An 18,794-nucleotide genomic window follows, 5' to 3' on the forward strand; every position below is an offset into this window, starting at 1 on the left:
GGGAGTCTGCATTCTGAAACGAGTGAGTAAGCCAGCTGAAAGACCCACAGCCATGCTGCAGTGTGGCGAAGCCAGGGGTTGGCATTTGGAGACGGACTGGTTCTTTTTTTTAAAAAAAAGGGAAAAACCCAGGAGCGGCTGCATTTGTTACGGTGAAAACTGCGCAGTGGAAGCACGGCAGAAGCAGTCTGAGCCCGCCTCTCGGGGTCTGGTGTGGAGGATAGCCCACTGCAGAGTCCCTCAAGGCCAGGGGAGCGGAGGGGAGAGCCGGAAGGAGAAAGAAACCCCGCTGCTTGCAGCTACTCCCCGGCAGGCTGGAGACACTCCTGCCCGTGGCCGTGCCCACAGCCCAGAGCCGCGCCAGTCGTCCCTGAGCTGGGAAGGAGGAGCTGTGTGAGGAGAGGGGAGGGGTGGAGACGCTCCGTTCAGCCATCTTTGCATCAGGCTGAGAGCGCCCCTGCAGGGCCCGGCAGCCCGGGGCTTCCCTTGAGGGACGGCGCGCACTTGTGACGTAGCATAGCCTTCTCTCAGCAGAGGTCCTGGAAGATCACAGCTGAGAAGGGGGGCCTGCTCAGAAAACCCAGGGAGCTACATCAATGCCAGTGGTTTGTGGGTCAGCATCAGAGAGGATCGGGGGCAGAACTGAAATGAAGGCTTAGACTCTTGCAACAGCCTTGAATCTCCAGGAACACCTGGGAGGTTTGAATATTAAAGCTGCCCTGCCTCCCTAGCCACCGGGACACACGCCCCACATTCAGGGCAGACGGCTCCAGCAACACACCCAAACTGAGTTCACCAACTGAACCCCACAAGAATCATTTCCCCACATACCACAAGAACAAAGTTGAGAACTGACTTGAGTGATATAGGTGACTCACAGACACCATCTGCTGGTTAGAGAAAGTGTACGCCACCAACTTGTATTTCTGAAAAATTAGATTGGTATTTTTTTTCTTACAACTTGAAAGAACCTTATCAAGCAAAGCAAATGCCAAGAAGCCAAAAACAAGAGAAAATCTTAATGCATATGATAAAACCAGATGATATTGAGAACGCAATGCCGAAGACCCAAATCAAAATATCAGAAGAGACACAGTACTTGGTTCAATTAATCAAAGAACTACAATCGAGGCACGAAAACATGGCAAAGGATATAAAGGACATGAAGAAGACCATAGAACAGGATATAAGGGACATAAAGAAGACCCCAGAAGAGCACAAAGAAGACTTTACAAGAGTAAATAAAAAAAATAGAAGATCTTATGGAAATAAAAGAAATTGTTGGCCAAATTAAAAAGACTCTGGATACTCATAATACAAGATTAGAGGAAGCTGAACAATGACTCAGTGTCCTAGAGGACCACAGAACAGAAAATGAAAGAACAAAAGAAAGAATGGAGAAAAAGATCGAAAAAATTGAAATGAATCTCAGGGATACGATAGATAAAATAAAACGTCCAAACTTAAGACTCATTGGTGTCCCAGAAGGGGAAGAGAAGGGTAAAGGTCTAGAAAGGGTATTCAAAGAAATTGTTGGGGAAAATTTCCCAAACCTTCTACACAATATAAATACACAAAGCATAAATGCCCAGGAAACTCCTAATAGAATAAATCCAAATAAACCCACTCCGGGACATACTCTGATCAGACTCTCAAATACTGAAGAGAAGGAGCAAGTTCTGAAAGCAGCAAGAGAAAAGCAATTCACCACATACAAAAGAAACAACATAAGACGAAGTAGTGACTACTCACCGGCCACCATGGAGGCAAGAAGGCAGTGGCATGACAATATTTAAAATACTGAGAGAGAAAAATTTCCAACCAAGAATACTTTATCCAGCAAAACTCTCCTTCAAATCTGAGGGAGAGCTTAAATTTTTCAGACAAACAAATGCTGAGAGATTTTGCTAATAAAAGACCTGCCCGACTTCAGATACTAAAGGGAGCCCTACCAACAGAGAAACAAAGGAAGGAGAAAGAGATATAGAGAATTTTAACAGACATATATAGAACCTTACATCCCAAATTACCAAGACACTCATTTTTCTCTAGTGATCATGGATCTTTCTCCAGAATGGACTAATATGCTGGGACATAAAACAAGCCTCAATAAATTAAAAAAAAAAAAAAAATTGGATATACTCAAAGCACATTCTCTGACCACAATGGAATACAAATAGAAGTCAATAATTTGTGAATTGTCACTCCACTATTTACTTCCTACATGATATAAAATACACAAACTCTAATGACAAATCAGTGGTTTTGAACTCAATGTAAAATATGTAAGTTTTGACAAGAACTATATAAAGGTGGGGGAATGGAGGAGTATAGGAACATAGTTTATGTGTCCTATTGAAGTTAAGTTGGTATCAAAGAAAAACAAGATTGTTATGGATTTAAGAGTTTAATTTTAAGCCCCACAGTAAACACAAAGAAATTATCAGAGAATATGACCATAGAGATGAAAAGTAGAGTATGGATTAAGAGAAATGGGGGAAGGGGCAATGGGGAGTTAAGAAATGAGTGTAGGGTTGCTGTCTGAGGTGAAGGGAAATTTCTAGCAATGGATGGTGGGAAAGAGATAGCATTACAACATTCTAAATGTGATTAATCCCACTAATGGAAGGCTAGGGAGGGGGAAGAATGGGAAGATTTAGGCTGTATATGTTTCCACAATTGAGGGGGGGGGGAAAAAAAAAAGAACAGTCTAAATAGATGACAATTGAATGCCAAGGATGACCCTGGATGGGATCAGAGGATGGAGGACAGGAGGCTCAAAGCGACACAGTTGAGACATAGGGGAAAAAAAAAAAAAAAGGAAATATAGAAAGTATGCTTTGTATCAATGTTGAATCTCTAGTACTTCTTAGCTGCATTTAATGGGATTGTATAAAAGAATGTTCTTGTTCATGGGAAATGTATATGTGAATTATAGTGTTTGTTCAAGGATGGGTGCAGCTAGCTCTCATACATTCAAAAGACACAGCAAAAAATGATGGATGATAGAGAGGGAGGGAGGGAGGGAATGAAATACCTGTGTGACAGCATGTTAAAGTTGGTGGATTGGGGTACTAGGAGAGGGGGTCAGGGAATGCTAGAGTTCTGTGTATGGGGTTTGTATTGTTTTTGCAACTGTTCCTATAACTTTGAATTTATTTCAAAATAAAATAAAATAAAAAAAAATAAAGAAATCCTACAACTCAACAATAAAAATATAAACAACCCAATTTAAAAATAGGCAAAAGACTTGAATAGACATTTTTCCTAAGAGGAAATACAAATGGCTGAAAAGCACATGAAAAGATGCTCAACATCACTGGTTATTAGGGAAATGCAAACCAAAACCACAATGAGATATCATTTCACACCTACAAGAATGGCCACTATAAAAAAAATAAACAGAAAACTGCATGTATTGGAGAGGATGTAGAACAATATGTACATTCATTCACCGGTGGGAATGTAAAACGGTGCAGCCGCTGTGGGAGAGTTTGGCACTTCCTCAGGAAGCTAAGTATAGAACTGCCATATGATCAGCAATCCCACTACTAGGTAATACCCCAAAGAACTGAAAGCTGGGATGCAAATAGACATTTGCAAACTGATGTTCAGTGGCATTAGTCACAATAGCCAAAAGAGGGAAACAACTAAAGTGTCCGTCAACTGATGAATGGATAAACAAAATGTACTATATACATATGATGGAATATCATTCAGCATTAAGAAAGAATGAAATCCTGAAACATGCGATAACATGGATTATGTTGAGTGAAATAAGCTTGACACAAAAGGACAAATATTGTATCATCTCAGTAATATGAACTAATTTTAACAAATGAACTCGTAAGAATTAAAATCTAGAATACAGGTTACCAGGAGACAGAATGAGGCTAGAGAATGGGGAACAGATGCTTAATGTGTGCCGAATTTTTAACTAGGTTGAATTTAAATGGTTGGAAAAGGATAGAGGTGACAATAGCGCATTATAGGGAGTGTAATTGAAAGCACTGAATTCCGTGTGCGATTGTGGCTGATAAGGAAAGTTTAGTCATGTATTTCACCAGAAGCAAAGCTAGAGTTTAAAACATGGTGTTGCCTAACACAGTGAATCCTGTGGTAGATAATGATTAATAGTACTAGAACAAATGTACGTCATTATTACAAGGAGTTAATAATAGAGTGGTGTCTGGGGAAAACGTACCTATTACAAACTATGGACTACAGTTAACAGTAATATTTTAATATTCTTTCATCAACAGTATCAATGCTAAGGGTCAATAATGGGGAGGGTGATAAGGAGTACAGGATTTTTTTCTTTTTTTTTGGATTTTGGAGTAATGAAAATGTTTTAAAATTGATTGTGATGATGAATGCACAAGCATGTGATGATGCTGTGAGCCACTGATTGTACACTTTGGATAGACTGTATGTTGTGTGAATATATCTCAATAAAACTGCTTTAAAAAAAAAAAGCAAAAAGACAACCTGCGGAATGGGAGAAGATATTTGGAAACCATATATCTATAAAGGTTTAATATCTGGACTATATAAAGAATTCCCACAACTCAACAACAAAAAGATGAAACAACCTAATTAAAAAATGGACCAAGGACTTGAACAGACATTTCTCCAAAGAAGATATAGAAATGGTCAACAGTCATATGAAAAGATGCTCAACATCTTTAGCCACTAGGGAAATACAAATCAAAACCAAAATGAGATGCATCTCACACCCATGAGAATGGTGATTAAGGAAAAAGAGAAAAAAGGGAAGTGTTGGGGAGGATCTGGAGAAAGAGGCACTCTTGTGCCTTGCTAGTTGGAAAGTAATGGGGTATGCCTGCTTTGGAAAGTTTGGTGATTCTTCAGAAAGTGAAGTATAGAGTTACCCTATGACCCAGCAATCCCCCCTTTAGGTATACCCCCAAAACAACTGAAAGCAGGGCCTTATTCAGATCCTCATCCGCCAATGTTCCTGACAGCATTATTCACAACAGCCAAAAGATGGAAGCAACTGCAGTGTCAACAGATGAAGGGAGAAACAGAATGTGGTGTATCCAACAATGGAACATCACTCAGCCATAAAGAGGAATAAAATTCTGATGTATGCAACAACGCGGACGAACCCTGAAGAGATGGTGAGTGAAATGGGGCAGCCACGAAAGAACAAATGCTGCATATGTCACTGATCTGAAACAGCTAGAACAAGCAAATGCACAGAGCCGGAAACTAGAATACAGCTTACCTGGAGGCAGAGGAGGCAGGGGGCTTGGGGAGTTTACACCTAATGGGGACAGGGTTTGTGCCTGGGAAGATGGAAAAATCTTGGCAATGGATGGGGGTGACACTAAGTAGCACAACATTGTGAATGTAATTGACACTGATACATTGTATATACTTGAAAGTGGTTAACATCCTATCCTACATGTTATCACAATAAGAATTAAGAACACAAAAAACAGCCGGCATAGCCAGGCTACCTTCTGGGCCAGCCGGCCCTGCAGCTTGCCCCGCTCCTGGCTCAGCGCCGCCTCCGTCTCGCGGGCCCGCTCCTGGGCTGCCAGCAGCTCGGCCTCCCGCTGCCGTGCGGCACTGCTCAGCACATCCTTCTCGGCGCCCAGCGCCACCAGCTGCGAGTTGAGCTCCAAGCCGCTCTGGGGACACCTGGGGACATGAGCCTCCCGCAGCCCCCCTCCCCTCACCCCCCACCCACATTTACCGACAATTCCTTCTGCCAGGTCCTGAGTACCCCCCATCCCATCAGCCTGGGAGCATCCCGACAGCCAGGGCTGGGTCCTGCCCCCGCCCCACCCCCACCCCAGGTACTAGCAGCATTGCACCCGTGGAGTGGCCGGGGCGATGCCAAACCCAGTGGCATCCAGGCAGGGCCCTGCCCGAGGAAGAAGGACTCGCACGCCTGTCCTGCCCGCATCCAGGCCCTGTCCCCGCTCTGCCCACACCTGCTCCGAGCGGCTCAGGGCCTCCTGCGTGCGGACCAGCTCTCCAGCCTTGGCCTCCAGCTCCCTCTTGAGCTTCTCCAGCTGGTCACTCTGCTCCTCCAGCTGGGACAGGGCAGAGCAGGTCAGATGTCACCGGGACAGCGGGGTGGAGGCTCCGGGCTTGGGCCTTGTGCACACGGGGGCCCCACCTTCATCTCCGACTCCCGTTTGGCCTGCTCCATCTGGAAGGCCAGCTGCTCCTTCACACGTGCCACCTCCTCTTGGCTCTGCTGCGTCACCGTCAGCTGCTTGGCTGTGTCTGCGTTCTGGTACAGGGAGGGCGCGGGATCACCCTCCTGCCATCGGACCCCCGCTTCCCCCTACAGACACAGGCCCAGGGCGGCCCACCTTCCGGAGCAGCTCTGCATGTGTGTTGACGAGCTCACTGTGCTTCTCCTTCAGCTTGCTGTAGCGTGCCTCGGTGGCACTGGCCCTCTCTGCAGGGGCAAGTGGAGAGGTGCGATTCCAAGGGGGTGACAGAGGCTGGGCCTGGAGGGTGGCACCCCGGGAGCCCGGCTCCCCAGCCCCTCGGCCACTGGGGCCCCAGCCCTCACGCACTCTCAGCCTCCTCACGCAGCCCCTGGTTCCGCTCCCCCTCCAGCTGGGTGGCCCTCAGCAGGCCCAGCTCATGGCGGAGCTGCTCGTTATCCACCAGGGCCTTCTGCTTCTGCTTCCGCTGCTCCTCCAGCTCGGCCTCCAGTGCATTCACCTGGCCCTTCAGCTGCGTGACATACCGCTGGGCCTAGGGGCAGCAGGATGGGTGGTGTGACTGGCCTCTGCCCGGCCTGGGCACTGGACCCCACCCACCCGCAGCAGCCCTGGGTGGGGGGCATCCAGCTCAAGGGCCAGTGTCCCCAGTGGGCTGCGAGAAGGCTGCCCCCCGCCCCACCTCCAGCCTGATCTTTTGCAGCTCGGCACGCAGCGTCTCCACCTCTCTCTTCAAGTTCTCAATCTGGAGGTCCCTGGGGGCAGAGGTCAGGTAGGCAGGGGTCATCAAGGCCCTCACAGGCCCCACGTGGGGACAGCAAACTGGGGTTCAAGGGCAGCTGACCGGAAGAACCACAGAGCTGGGGTTACTGTGACTTACCTCTTGTGTCATCAGCCACCTGGCTGTGCAGGACCCTGCAGGCTCACACCCCCTCCTGCCTCTCAGCCTTTCCCGACAGAGGGGTCCTGACTGCAGCTCACTTAAGGCCTCTCCAGCCACCCCCAAGCCCGCCCCAGTCGGCTGCCCAGACCCTCACCTGTCATCCTTCATGGAGCCGTTGGGAGGCCCGAACGTCTGCTCAAAGAGGTCGGCCACCACCTGGCAAAGCAAACACGTGATCACCTGATCACCCAGCCGCTCGCCAGGCCAGGGGATGAGGGAGTGGCTACTGGGAGAGGCCCAGGCCCCCGCCTTTCTCCCTGCCGCCCCACGCTGGAGCTGGAGGCCCCTTGGGGGAGCAGCATGGGGATGGGACAGGAGTTCCAGCCCCGGGGGAAGGGAGGGTGCTCACCGCTGGCTCCCCGGCGGGCGGCCCGGAGCTGATCTCGATGAGGGTCTCAGGCTCCTCCTCCTCTGGGGCCTCCTCAGGGACCACCACCACGGGCTTGACGTGCTCAGCCAGCGCAGAGGCCCGCAGGAAGTTGGGGGGTCCCTGCGGGGGCAGGGCAGGAGCTGCTCAGCTGGGATCCCAAGAACCTGGGGCTGTGGAGGTCCTGGGAGGCAGGCCGGGGTCCCCGAGGGGGGCTGGGGAACAGCAGGTACCTCGGGCAGCCGGGGGATCTGGATGAGCCGCTTGAAGTAGAGCATGTCGGAGGCTCTGCGGAAGAAGTTCCGGAGGCTGCAGACGGAAGACGAGGGTCGTCAGGGAGGGGCCGGCCTCTGCCCAGGCCGCCCCCCACCTCCATGGCCCGGGGGCCACCCGGCCTCTGCTCCCAGCCTGGCACCTGTGGAACTGCTCCTGGAAACGGTCCCTGTGACCCTGCAGGGTGTCGGCCGGGAGACCTGGGGGGACAGGAAGGTGAACAGGTGGGGCACGGAGGATGCCACACTCGCTGGCGCGCTCAGCCCCCCTCCCTATGCCTCCGTGCTTCTAGAAATCCTCAGATTAGAGCCGCCTGGTGACCCGGCCCCGGCCCCCAGCGCATGCCCGGCTCTGGCTTTGGGAGCTCAGGGAAGGAGGACGAAGCCGCGGCCGTGTCACACCTGGCTGCACCTGGCTCTGAAATGCACCCTGAGGCCCTTCCACAGCACCCAGGCGCCCTTGGCTAACAACCACACCTAAGTCAGCGGTTCCCAAAGTGTGGTCCCTGCACGAGACCCGCTCAGACGCCCACGAGATCAGAACTGTTTGCAGGACACTGCGAGGACGGCCCTGGGCTCTGGCTCCCTCCCTGCCCGGGGCACCCGCTGCCTTCCCTCGGGCGGCCTGGAGAGCGGCAAGCACGGGGAACAGCCACTTCTCCACTAGATCCTTTTTTTGTTTGTTTGGAAAACAGCTATTTTTCCTAAAATATGTCAATAGGTAATGAGTTTATTTTTTTCCTTTCTAAAAATAATTCTATTGTGGTAACATATGTACACCTTAAAGTTTCCCATCTTGACCACCTCTTAGTGTCTGATTTGGGGGCACGGGCACATTCACCCACCACCAAGACTCCTCCATCGCCCCACAAGGGAGCTCCGCACCCCAGGCGCTGGCCGCTCGCCCCATCTCAGGACCTGGCAGCCACCGAGCTGCTCGCTGTCCCCACGGATCTGCCTGCTCTGGATGTTTCACATAAAGGCGGCCTTTGCACCTGGCATCTTTCCCTCAGCATCATGCTTTCAAGACCTGACCCTGCAGCCACACGTATCAGAACCTCCTTCCTTTTTTACAGCTGAGTGGTGTCCTGTCGTGGGGTCCACAGACCTCATGGTTCAGCCACTCATCTGTTGATGGCCCCGTGGGTTGTTTTATCATTGTTTTTAAATTAATAAATATTTTCGAAGCACATCAAGCGTAGCCTTTTGTTTCTAACATGGTGATGGCCGAGGGATCTGGGTTCCTGAGCGCAGCTCCCAGGGATGCCTGCCGACCCCAGGGTGCGGGGGTGGGTGGGAGGGGAGGGGCCGCCACTCACAGGCGTGCAGCTGGAACAGGAGCTTCACCGTGTAGTGGTACAGGTGGCTGCAGTCCTGGATGACCTGGATGAGGGGGGCCAGGCGGCACTGGCCCGAGGACATCTGGGACACGGCGATGGCCGTGTTGAGCTGCCGGAAAACTGCAAGGAAGACGGGTGGTGGGGACAGAGCGTGAGCACAGGCGGACAGGGCCCGGACTGGGCAGGCGGGCTGCCGGCGACCACGGCCGAGGGCAGGCTGGGTGCCAGCTCAGCACATCGCCGCGAGGACCCTGCCGGAGCCGCTTGCTGAAGTCATCGTGCCGGGAGCCTTCTCGGACACACACGTGCTCCCAGGCCTGAGACGGGAGCCTGGGGGCTGACGTCGCCGAAACCGGGGTCAAGGACATAAGCGAGCTGGGCCTGGCCACGTCCTCCTGGTGGACCGGCCAGGGCTGCTCCCACAAAGGACAGCGCCAGGATAACTGTGTTCTAGAACAGTCCACTCTTTTACCCTGTCTGGCAAACCTTCGGGGATAGAGGGGAATGCAGGGAGGGAGGGATGAGAAGGAAGAAGCTAAGTGCTATCCTTGTCTCCCTTAAAATTAATCTCCAACTGGAAAAATAATCGTATGTTTGTAACATTGAAAAAAAATAAAACACACGTAAAGTGCTCTTTGGAGCCAAATCACATGTAAATGTTTTTGTGCAACTTGCTGCATTTTGCTCAGCAGAATGTTTTCCAGAGCTTTCCCTGGGAGTGCAGGTGGCTGCATTTCTGTTAAGAGCCAGCCACATATATCCTGTGACACCCACAGCAGCCCCTTCTCCACTCCAGCGCATGTGGGTGCTGCATCTCTCCAGGGAACCCCTGCGTGTGCCCCATCTTTGTACTCTGTCACACATCAGTGTGGCTGGGAGTGGGGGTCCTGCTGCTCCACCCCCCGGGCCACGCTGCATCCCTCTGAGAGCCGCAGGGGGGTGGGAGGGAGCGGCCGGCTCCCAGCCTGTGGCTTCCGGGAGCTCGGGGCTGAGAGCTGCCGGCCATGGGGGGCCTCCCGGGTGCCGAGGGTCCCGCCCCGAGCTGGCCTCCTCCTCCCCTAACTGATGACCCTCGGCCCATCCCACCTCAGGGCCCAGCCGTGCCCCTTTCTAATCCTGGAGTTTTCTCCTTAAAAAGTCTTTTGCTGTGTCCTATACCCGGGAGAACACTGAGTCACCCGTAAGTTGTTTTGAAGCTGTCGCCCCAAACAATCGCCTCTCCAGACCCGGGAGGGTGAGCCCTCCGCGACTTCCTGAGCCACGGTGCCAGGCTCCCGGGCTGCAGTCGGACGTGACTCAGGAATTTCACAACAGGAACCAGGCAGGCTCTGCAGAACCAGACCGGCACTGAGGCTCCCCTGCACCCTGCACCCCGCAGCTCCTGGGCCGCTGGGGGGAAGGGGCTGAGGCTGTGGCCCCGGGGTCCTGGGTGGTGGAGGCCTTTCCCACCCCGTGGGAGGGCAAGGAGGGGGCAGGTGTGGGGAAGGACGTCACCACTTTCACCCTCTTGTCCGGGCCCTGGGCACCCGGGGATTATGCTCAGTTCCCGGTGCCCCTGCCCCCCGCTGCGGAGCCGGCTCACCTGATTCGGAAAGCTTCAGCTCGCAGTCCAAGTAATCGAACATCTCCACGGTGAGCTGGAAGCTGAGGGTGGGCAGGGGGAGGAGGTGAATGTGGGGTGAGCAGCCCTGGGGGGAGCAGGGAGCGTGGCCACCAGCAAACCAGCCCTCTGGGGAGCCGATCCCAAATGCCAAATATACCCCGTCCCTAACTGTGGCCTCATCTCCAGGGAACCTGCCCCTCGTCCAAGAAAAACCAGCCATTTGTGCTCCAGTGAAAAAACAGCTGCCTCGTGGGTAAGAAAGACATTAGGAACAAATAGGGAAACTGAGGAAGGAGGGACTCACATGTTGTTGATGTCAGTCCCAGCTGCCTTCTCCAACACCTCATCTGTCACCTCCAGACCCGCAGGAAACTGGGGGTGCTGCGGAGAGAATGCCCCCCACTTGGCTGCAGCCCACGCCGGGTAACCACAGGGCTGTCCCCACCTTGGCAGGCCTGAGAGGGGCCGGGTGGGGGCTCCTCAAAGACTCTACCTTGAGGTGGAAGGAGATCTTGGTCAGCAGCAGCTTGGTGTAGATGTTCACCAGTTGCCCGTATCGGTCATGCAGATGCCCCTGTGGCGCAAAGAGCCCCAGTTAAGGGTCCACTGCCCCGTGGACAGGCCCCAGGACCCTAAAGGGCCCAGGCACGCATTAGGGCAAACAAGGAAACTGAGGCAGAGAGAAGCGAGAAGAGGGGGTCACCCCTGCACCCACTACTCATTGATTTACTCGTCCCTAACACGGCTAACACCCAGATGCTGCAAACTCTTCTCTTCCCCAGGGCCTCCACAGCCACTGCTCTCTCCTATCTTATCTTCCCCAAGAAACCCTTGTGAGAAGAGAGCTCTCTGTCCCCGGGCAAGGGGCCAACGGGAGTTGGGACATTTTATTCAAAGTGCTGGTGGGCAGACAGGGAGGTTGCCTCATGCCCCTGACAACACACCAGCCCCTTCCACGTCCGCCCGGCGACCTGTGAGGGCACCCAGCCGGGCTGGTGTCTGCCAGTGCCCCGCCTGAGAGAGCTGTTTTCCTCACTGGAAGGGCGACGCACGGGACGCCCTGCACCCTGGGGGGGTGCTGGCCCTGCATCGTGTGTTGCTGGGCACCCTCCCGGTGGGTGCCTGCCCTGCTGCCTACACCCCCCACAGGAAAGGCCAGAAACCCTTTCCACCGGGGGGGCCTCCAACTCTGGAAGGTCTGGGGTGGGGGGTGTCTAGAGAATACACCTTTCCCAGGGCTCTCAGACTACCATGTATAACAAGCGCCTGCGAACTGACAGCAAACACCCGTTTCCAAGCAGGAGCAATGCTAACAGCCAGCCTGGGGGTGCCAGGGAGCCTGCACCCCACTCCAGCGCCTCCTGCCACCACACAGAGGCACCTCATTTCTCAGCTCACGGGGACGACAGCCCAGGCCGGGGTGACTTCCGGAGCCCAAGAACCCACTGGTTATGCGTCTGGCCCTTCCTGACCAGCCTTTGGAGCAAGGCTGCAGCCCCAGCTCACTGAAGCCCAGGGCCCCCAGGGGTCTGCTCTGACAGGTGGGGGAGGAGGGGCCCATCCACAGGAGGCTCCCACCCGCTCGGCCTGTGGGCTCGGGGGGCTGGGGGTCCATGCGGCCCTTAAACTCCCAAGCATCACTCTGACTGGACCTTCCGGCACCTACCCACAGATCCCCGATCTCCCGGATGTTGCTCCGGTACCGCTGGCAGTCATGCAGAACCTGCAGCGTAGGGGGACAGGGAATCAGGAACTGGCTGTCCCGCCGAGGGAGCGAGGGATGAGGTGTGGGGCCGTGGCGGGTGGGACAGTCAGGGCCCAGGGGACAGACAGACCCTGGGGGACAGAGTTTCCCGGGACCCCGGCCTTTCTGACTGGCAGCCGGCGGGGGCCCCCACGCTCCCCGGGAGGTCGGAGGGGGGTGGCACTCACGTTGGGGTGCCCGTCTCGCAGGACCTTGTGGAGGACATGGCAGAACTTCCAGCTGAGGATGGAGCTGCTGGGGAGCGGCAGGCCGATGGCATAGGACCAGAAGGTGAAGGCGCCCTTCTCATGGTGCGTGCCCAGGATGATGCCTGCAGGGTCAAGGGCCACGGGTGGCGTGGGAACAGGGGTGCCGGCCCCTCACCATGACCTCAGCCCACAGACAGCTATGACTCAGCCAAGGGTACAGGTCTTAGCGTGTGGAAAGGGGAAAGGCAGGGTTCCTGGGATGCCCACCCCTAAATTCAACTGGGCCCGACAGCAGAGGGGCATCTCCGCGGAGCAGCCACGCGGGATCAAGGCCACACGAGGACGCTCCCTGCACCTCCCACACAAAACACGGCCACGGGGGACCCTGTGGGCTCCCCAATTCCCACCAAACCCCCAGCTGGAGACCGCAGGGCCGGGTGGACCCTGGCCGGCCCCTCCTGCCTCCTCGTCGGGCTGAGGTTGGGGGGACACAGGAGGGGACAGAGAAGGATACGCCGGGCGTGCTTCTCCTTCACGGGGGCCTCCTGGGCGTTGATGGCTTTGCTGATGCTGATGGCCTGGGAGGGACAGAGAGGCAAGTTCAGAAAGCCGAAGGGCGAGGACACGAGGAGGGACAAGGACGTGCCCCCAGCCTAAGCCAAGCACACCCCTGCAGGATTTCCTTTTACCTGACACACGCAGCTAATGCTTCGGCTAATCCTCGAAGCCACCAAGCTACCGAGCTGGGTTTGCGGTCTGGAAGCCCACCCCTGGCTCAAAATCTGCACCCACTGCCCCATCCCTGGGGGACGCTGCCCCTGGGTGCCCTGGAAGGAACAGGCTGACGATGATGTGCTCCGGGCCCAGGTGCCCCCGGGGGCTGTCAGAGGCCTGGGGGCTGAGGGTGGGCTGCGAGCAGGGGCCCAGGCCCACTGACGGATGGGACAGCCGTCACCCGGGGATGCGGTCGGAGCTCAAGGGCGAGCCCCACCTGCCTGGCTCCCCTCCGGCTCCACCTGCGGAGCTGGCGGGAAGGGGCGGCTCTGCCCGTGATGCCCCCTCCCACCTCCGCCTCCTGGAATCTTCTCTCCCCCAAGAGGCGTCTCTGATGCTTCCTCTCCTGAGGACCTTCCCTGACGCAGCCGCTCCCCCCTTCGCCCCCATGGAAAGTTCCGGCACCCGGTGTCTCCCCGCCTCACTGCCCTAGAAGCCTGGCCCAGCCCTGCGGCTACTGGTGAAAACGTTTTATTTCTCCACCTGGGGGCAGGTCCAGGAACCCCTTGACATGACGGTGCTTGTGGACTGAGGGGTGCTGGTGGTGGGTGGGTGGGGTGAGTGGGGGTCCGAGGTGGGATGTGCTGGGAGACCCTCAGCCAGGGTCCCTATGTGCCCCAAGTCCGTGCAGTTAGTGTTTGCTGAGCCTACGGGGTGCGGTGGATGGAGCACGGATGCTGCCCTCTCCCCAGCCGGGGGCCCCCAGGTCGCCACCTCGTCCTTGGGGAGCACTGCGAGGCCAGGGCCAGCGCGCGGCGTTCTCTCTCTCCTGCCCTCAAGGCCACCGGTGACACCGAGCAGGGGTGACGCCAGGCCCTTACCGGGGAGCCCCTGGCCTGAGACCCAGCTGAGGGCCTGCGGGTGGCTGACCTCCTCTCGCACACGGTCCCTCGGCACCCCCAGCTGGAGGCCGCAGCTCTCACTGGGGCTCTGGGCCACCCCCAGAGGCGCCCGCTGCGACATCCTGTCCCCAGACCCTCCCCCAGGTCCCCGGGCGCCGTCTCCCGGCCCGCAGTGGGGAGGAGGGAGCAGCCCGGCCAGCCGGCCTCCAGGTCAAGGGGGCTCCAGGGCCCTGGAAGAACCAGGGCACACTCTGCTCCCCCCCCGTCCAAGGGCGCTCCTGGCCACCCAGCTGGGTCTACACTGCCCTACAGTTAGCATCCACCAGACGGCTGCCATGACACACCTGCACCTGATGCCCACCCGTGACACGCCCGTGCCTGACACACACGACACGCCTGCACCTGACGCACACCCGTGACACGCCCGCGCCTGACACACACGACATGCCCGCACCTGACACACACGACACGCCTGCACCTGACGCACACCCGTGACACGCCCGTGCCTGACACACACGACACGCCTGCACCTGACGCACGCCCGTGACACGCCCGTGCCTGACACACACGACACGCCTGCACCTGACGCACGCCCGTGACACGCCCGTGCCTGACACACACGACACGCCTGCACCTGACGCACGCCTGTGACACGCCCGTGCCTGACACACACGACACGCCTGCACCTGACGCACGCCCGTGACACGCCCGTGCCTGACACACACGACACGCCTGCACCTGACGCACGGCCGTGACACGCCCGTGCCTGACACACACGACACGCCTGCACCTGACGCACGGCCGTGACACGCCTGCACCTGATGCACACTTGTGACACGCCTGCGCCTGACACACACCCGTGACACGCCTGTGCCTGACACACACGACACACCTGCACCTGACACACACCCGTGACACGCCTGCACCTGATGCACACCTGTGACATGCCTGTGCCTGACACACACGACACGCCTGCACCTGACACACACCCGTGACACGCCTGTGCCTGACGCACACGTGACATGCCTACGCCTGATGCACACCTGTGACATGCCCATGCCTGGCACATACCCATGACATGCCCACACCAGGCAGACACCTGTGACACGGAACCTGATGCACACCTGTGACACCTGCACCTGGCACACACCTGTGACGTACACCTGTGCCTGACACACACCTGTGACACGCGCCTGCACCTGACACACCTGCGATGACAGCGACAGGTCTCCTGCTGCCTCCGGCAGGGCGCCTGCCACCCCAATGGCCCCATGAAGTGGCTGTGACCCCACTGTCTTGACCTTTGTGCTGGGAAACTGAGGCACAGAGGTCCGGGATCTGGTCAGCACAGCAACTGAGCAGCAGAGCCGGGGTCGGCTCCTGACCCGGCTCCTGGAAGACGGCACCCCGCCAGCGCCCTGGGAGCCTCCCTTATCCGGGTGGAAAGGGGTGCTCCTGGCAGCTGCTCGCGCCTCCCTTCGCCCCCCACCTCCTGGTCTTCTGACCCCGGCACCTGGTCAGCAGGGAGAGTGGGGGCTGCAGCGAGAGCCACACCCAGCCTCTGCAGGTCCTCCTCCCTTCCCAGGGGACACCCCAGGAGGGGCCGAGATGGCAAATTCCTCTCCACCCACGGGCTCCCTTTCTCCCTCTGGCCCTACAGGCAGCGCTCAGACAGAGCACCCGGGAAAGCTGGGCAGGCAGGCAGGCAGGGCCCCAGCAGGGAAGGCGGTGGGGAGAAGGGAGGGGAGGGGAGATGGGGGACAGAAAGGGAAGGAGGGAGGGGAAGGGAAGGGGGGAGAAGGGATGGGAAGGGGGAGGGGAAGGGGAGGGGAAGAGGGGGAGGGGAACAGAAGGGGGCAGGGGTAAAGAGGGAGAGGAGGGGGAGAAGGAAGAGGGAAGGGGGAGAAAGGGAAAGGAGGGGGAAGGGTATGGGGGTAAGGGAAGAAGAGTGAGGGGGAAGAGGAGGGGAGGGCAGGGCTGCCCATCCCGGGTGCTCAGCCGAGTCAGAGGCAGGACTTCCGAGAGGATGGGGAAGGGCCAGCTCCGGGTCCCCCTCACCCCCTCCCAGAGGGACGGCTTTTCCCTTATGCAGGACTGATGTGGACACTGAGCACCAGCCTCCACCAGCCTCTCCTCCCCTGGGGGCCTCTCTCCCCTGGCACCAACTCTGGGTGCATCCTGCCCCCCATTTACAACAGCCCCCTCCCACCTACCCCAGCCTCATCTGACAGCTCTGCACCTGGTGCATCTGTCCAGGAGCCGCCTCTTCCCACTGGGACGTTTGCTCCCCGCTGTGCCCCCAGCCCCAAACACCCTGGTGCATGGAAGATTTTCAGAACTACCCACCGCATGAAGGGGGCCCATCCCATCCAGAGGAGCATGGGGAAACTGAGGCTGGGTCCACGGCTCAGACTCAACAGGCCCTTCCCGTGTCTCCCCTGCTCTGCCCCCCCAGCTACCCCCCCACGCCCTCCCTGCAGCCCAGCACAGGGTCCGGTCCGGCCTCCTCGCGCACTGTGAACAGCCCTGTTGTGTGCAGGGCAGGCAGATGTATGGGCCGTGGGGGGAGGCAGGAGGGGCCCCCACACACAGAGGCCCAGTGCTCACACAGTGGGCGTCTGTGAGCACGGCCCGGGGCCTGGCTCTTTCCACCGGGCTGGCAGCAGCCGGGCCTCGGCCCAGGAGGGAGGGCTGGCCCCTGCCACCCCCGCCCATCCTGCTGGACCTTCCTCAGGAGACCCTGAGAGGGTGGGGAGGTGGGGGGCTCGGCTGGCCCAGCAGGCAGCGGGAACCACCCTGCTTTGTTTTGATGCTACTGAGGTGACATTCCTGTAACACAGAACTCAGCATTTTAAAGCAAATGACACAGGGGCACGCGGTGCCTTCACAATGGGGTGCAGCCATCGCTACCACTGATTCCAAGGGCTTCATCTCCTGTACCCACAGAGCAGCCCCCCATGCCCCAGCTCCCCCAGCCCCTGGAAACCCCCGATCTGCTTTCTGTCCCTATGGATGTGCCTCTCCTGGACACTGCGTATAACGGGAATCACCCACCGGGTGGCCCAGTGCATCTGGCCTCTCACGCGGCACCACGTCTTCAAGGCCCGTCCTTGCCGCAGCCTGTGCCAGAACCCTGATCGTCACCGTGGCTGAGCGACGTGCCACGCACCGGCGACGGGCACTGGGCTCGTTTCTGCTCTCTGGCTGTGACTACCGCAGCGACGAGTATTTGCTTCCATGTGGACACGTGCTGTGCTGCCCACTCTTTGGGGCGTACCTCTGGGGGGGACTGGCTGGGCTACCTGGGGACTCTCTGGGCTGAGCTTTCTGAGGAGCTGCCAGCTGTGTTCCCACGCTGGCATTTCCGACGCAGCTCAGCTCCTGGGCTCACGGGCAGAAGCAGCTGTCGGGGGCACTTGGTCCTGGGCCCCCAGGTTTTGCACCAGCAAAGCCACCACCCACCAACCAGAGGGTGGACCTCTCCAGGCTGCTGGCCTGGGAAAGGCATCCTTCTGCCACTCTGGCAGCTCTGACAACAGGGAATTAACCCTCAAGGCTGGCGGGGACAATTCCCCAGGGAGAAGCCTTCGGGTGAAAGATAAGCCCCGGGAGGCAGAGCCAGTGGAATGGACTGACTGCGGGCCTCAAGGTGGACGTGGAGAATGCAGAGCTGGAGAAGAAAGGTATCTGGGTGGGGGGGCAGACAGGGAAGGTGCGTGCCAGGGGCAGAAGACGCAGGCTCTGGGCACAGGGTGCATGTGTGCTGGGGTTTTGCAGCCCAGAAGGAGCAGCCTGGCCTGCGGGCCCCTAAAGCTGTGAGGTCGCCGGCCCTCCCGGGTCTTTTCCCAGCAGCCCTGGCTCCTACCTGACCCCCAGGGAGAAGGGGGCTTCAAAAGCCAGGCTGAGGAGCAGCCTGCACACAGCCTCTGGGAGCAGCCAGGTGCATGGGGGTGCCTGGGTTCCCAGTGACGGCAAGCAGCACAAAAGCAAGCATAAGGGGGTGAGATCCCACTTCTCAGCAGCAGCAGGCAAGGGCTCTGCCGAGGCCGTTGGAGGGGCAGCTCCAGGGCCAGGGGACACCGCTGAAGGAGGCAGAAGAGGACGTGCTGGCAGCTGGGAGACCCCGGAAACAGCCAGGGGGACCTTGCGGGAAGGAGCCAAGGACAGGCAAGGATGGCAGGGGCGGGGCGGGAGGTTCAGCCCAGGAGGGCCAGACACGCAGCTCTCCGCAGCCCAGCGCTGCTCCTTCCGGGCTGGGAAAGGCGGACACGGCACACCCCCTGCCCTGGGGGACCCCGCTGGGTCCAACCCCGTGGGCCCCTGCAAGCACTTTATTCCCTGTCCCTCCCCTGCCTTAACCCCAAATCCCACCCGCACCCCTAAGAAATGGCCGAGGTCACGCACCCCAGCTGGCTCCCAGACCTGCGGAATAAACAGCCGGGCGCAGTCCCAGCATCTCCCTCCCTCCAGGGGAAGGGCGGGGAGCAAGGG

General features: G+C 57.5%; 1 protein-coding gene and 1 long non-coding RNA gene across 2 annotated transcripts in view; one reads left to right on the forward strand and one right to left on the reverse strand.

Annotated features, from left to right (window-relative positions):
* Positions 1-18,794, reverse strand: part of HIP1R (huntingtin interacting protein 1 related) — a 47,232-nt gene that overhangs the window by 19,889 nt on the left and 8,549 nt on the right. The window contains exons 2-18 of the mRNA XM_037816686.1: positions 13,202-13,265; positions 12,667-12,809; positions 12,401-12,457; positions 11,228-11,308; positions 11,039-11,115; positions 10,714-10,775; positions 9,111-9,251; positions 7,935-7,992; positions 7,753-7,828; positions 7,502-7,642; positions 7,247-7,308; positions 6,892-6,964; positions 6,561-6,744; positions 6,351-6,439; positions 6,152-6,268; positions 5,964-6,065; positions 5,484-5,657 (exon numbers count right to left, since the gene is read on the reverse strand). Coding sequence (XP_037672614.1) covers positions 5,484-5,657; positions 5,964-6,065; positions 6,152-6,268; positions 6,351-6,439; positions 6,561-6,744; positions 6,892-6,964; positions 7,247-7,308; positions 7,502-7,642; positions 7,753-7,828; positions 7,935-7,992; positions 9,111-9,251; positions 10,714-10,775; positions 11,039-11,115; positions 11,228-11,308; positions 12,401-12,457; positions 12,667-12,809; positions 13,202-13,265 — 1,701 coding nt within the window. The remainder of the gene's footprint in view (positions 1-5,483; positions 5,658-5,963; positions 6,066-6,151; positions 6,269-6,350; positions 6,440-6,560; positions 6,745-6,891; positions 6,965-7,246; positions 7,309-7,501; positions 7,643-7,752; positions 7,829-7,934; positions 7,993-9,110; positions 9,252-10,713; positions 10,776-11,038; positions 11,116-11,227; positions 11,309-12,400; positions 12,458-12,666; positions 12,810-13,201; positions 13,266-18,794) is intronic.
* Positions 10,458-13,989, forward strand: LOC119519182. Its single transcript, XR_005213973.1, has 5 exons — positions 10,458-10,763; positions 10,921-10,987; positions 12,033-12,275; positions 12,688-12,789; positions 13,785-13,989. It is a non-coding gene; the product is annotated as an uncharacterized LOC119519182 (long non-coding RNA).

This window comes from Choloepus didactylus, chromosome 23 (assembly GCF_015220235.1).
Source record: "Choloepus didactylus isolate mChoDid1 chromosome 23, mChoDid1.pri, whole genome shotgun sequence".
NCBI classification, from domain to species: Eukaryota; Metazoa; Chordata; class Mammalia; order Pilosa; family Megalonychidae; genus Choloepus; species Choloepus didactylus.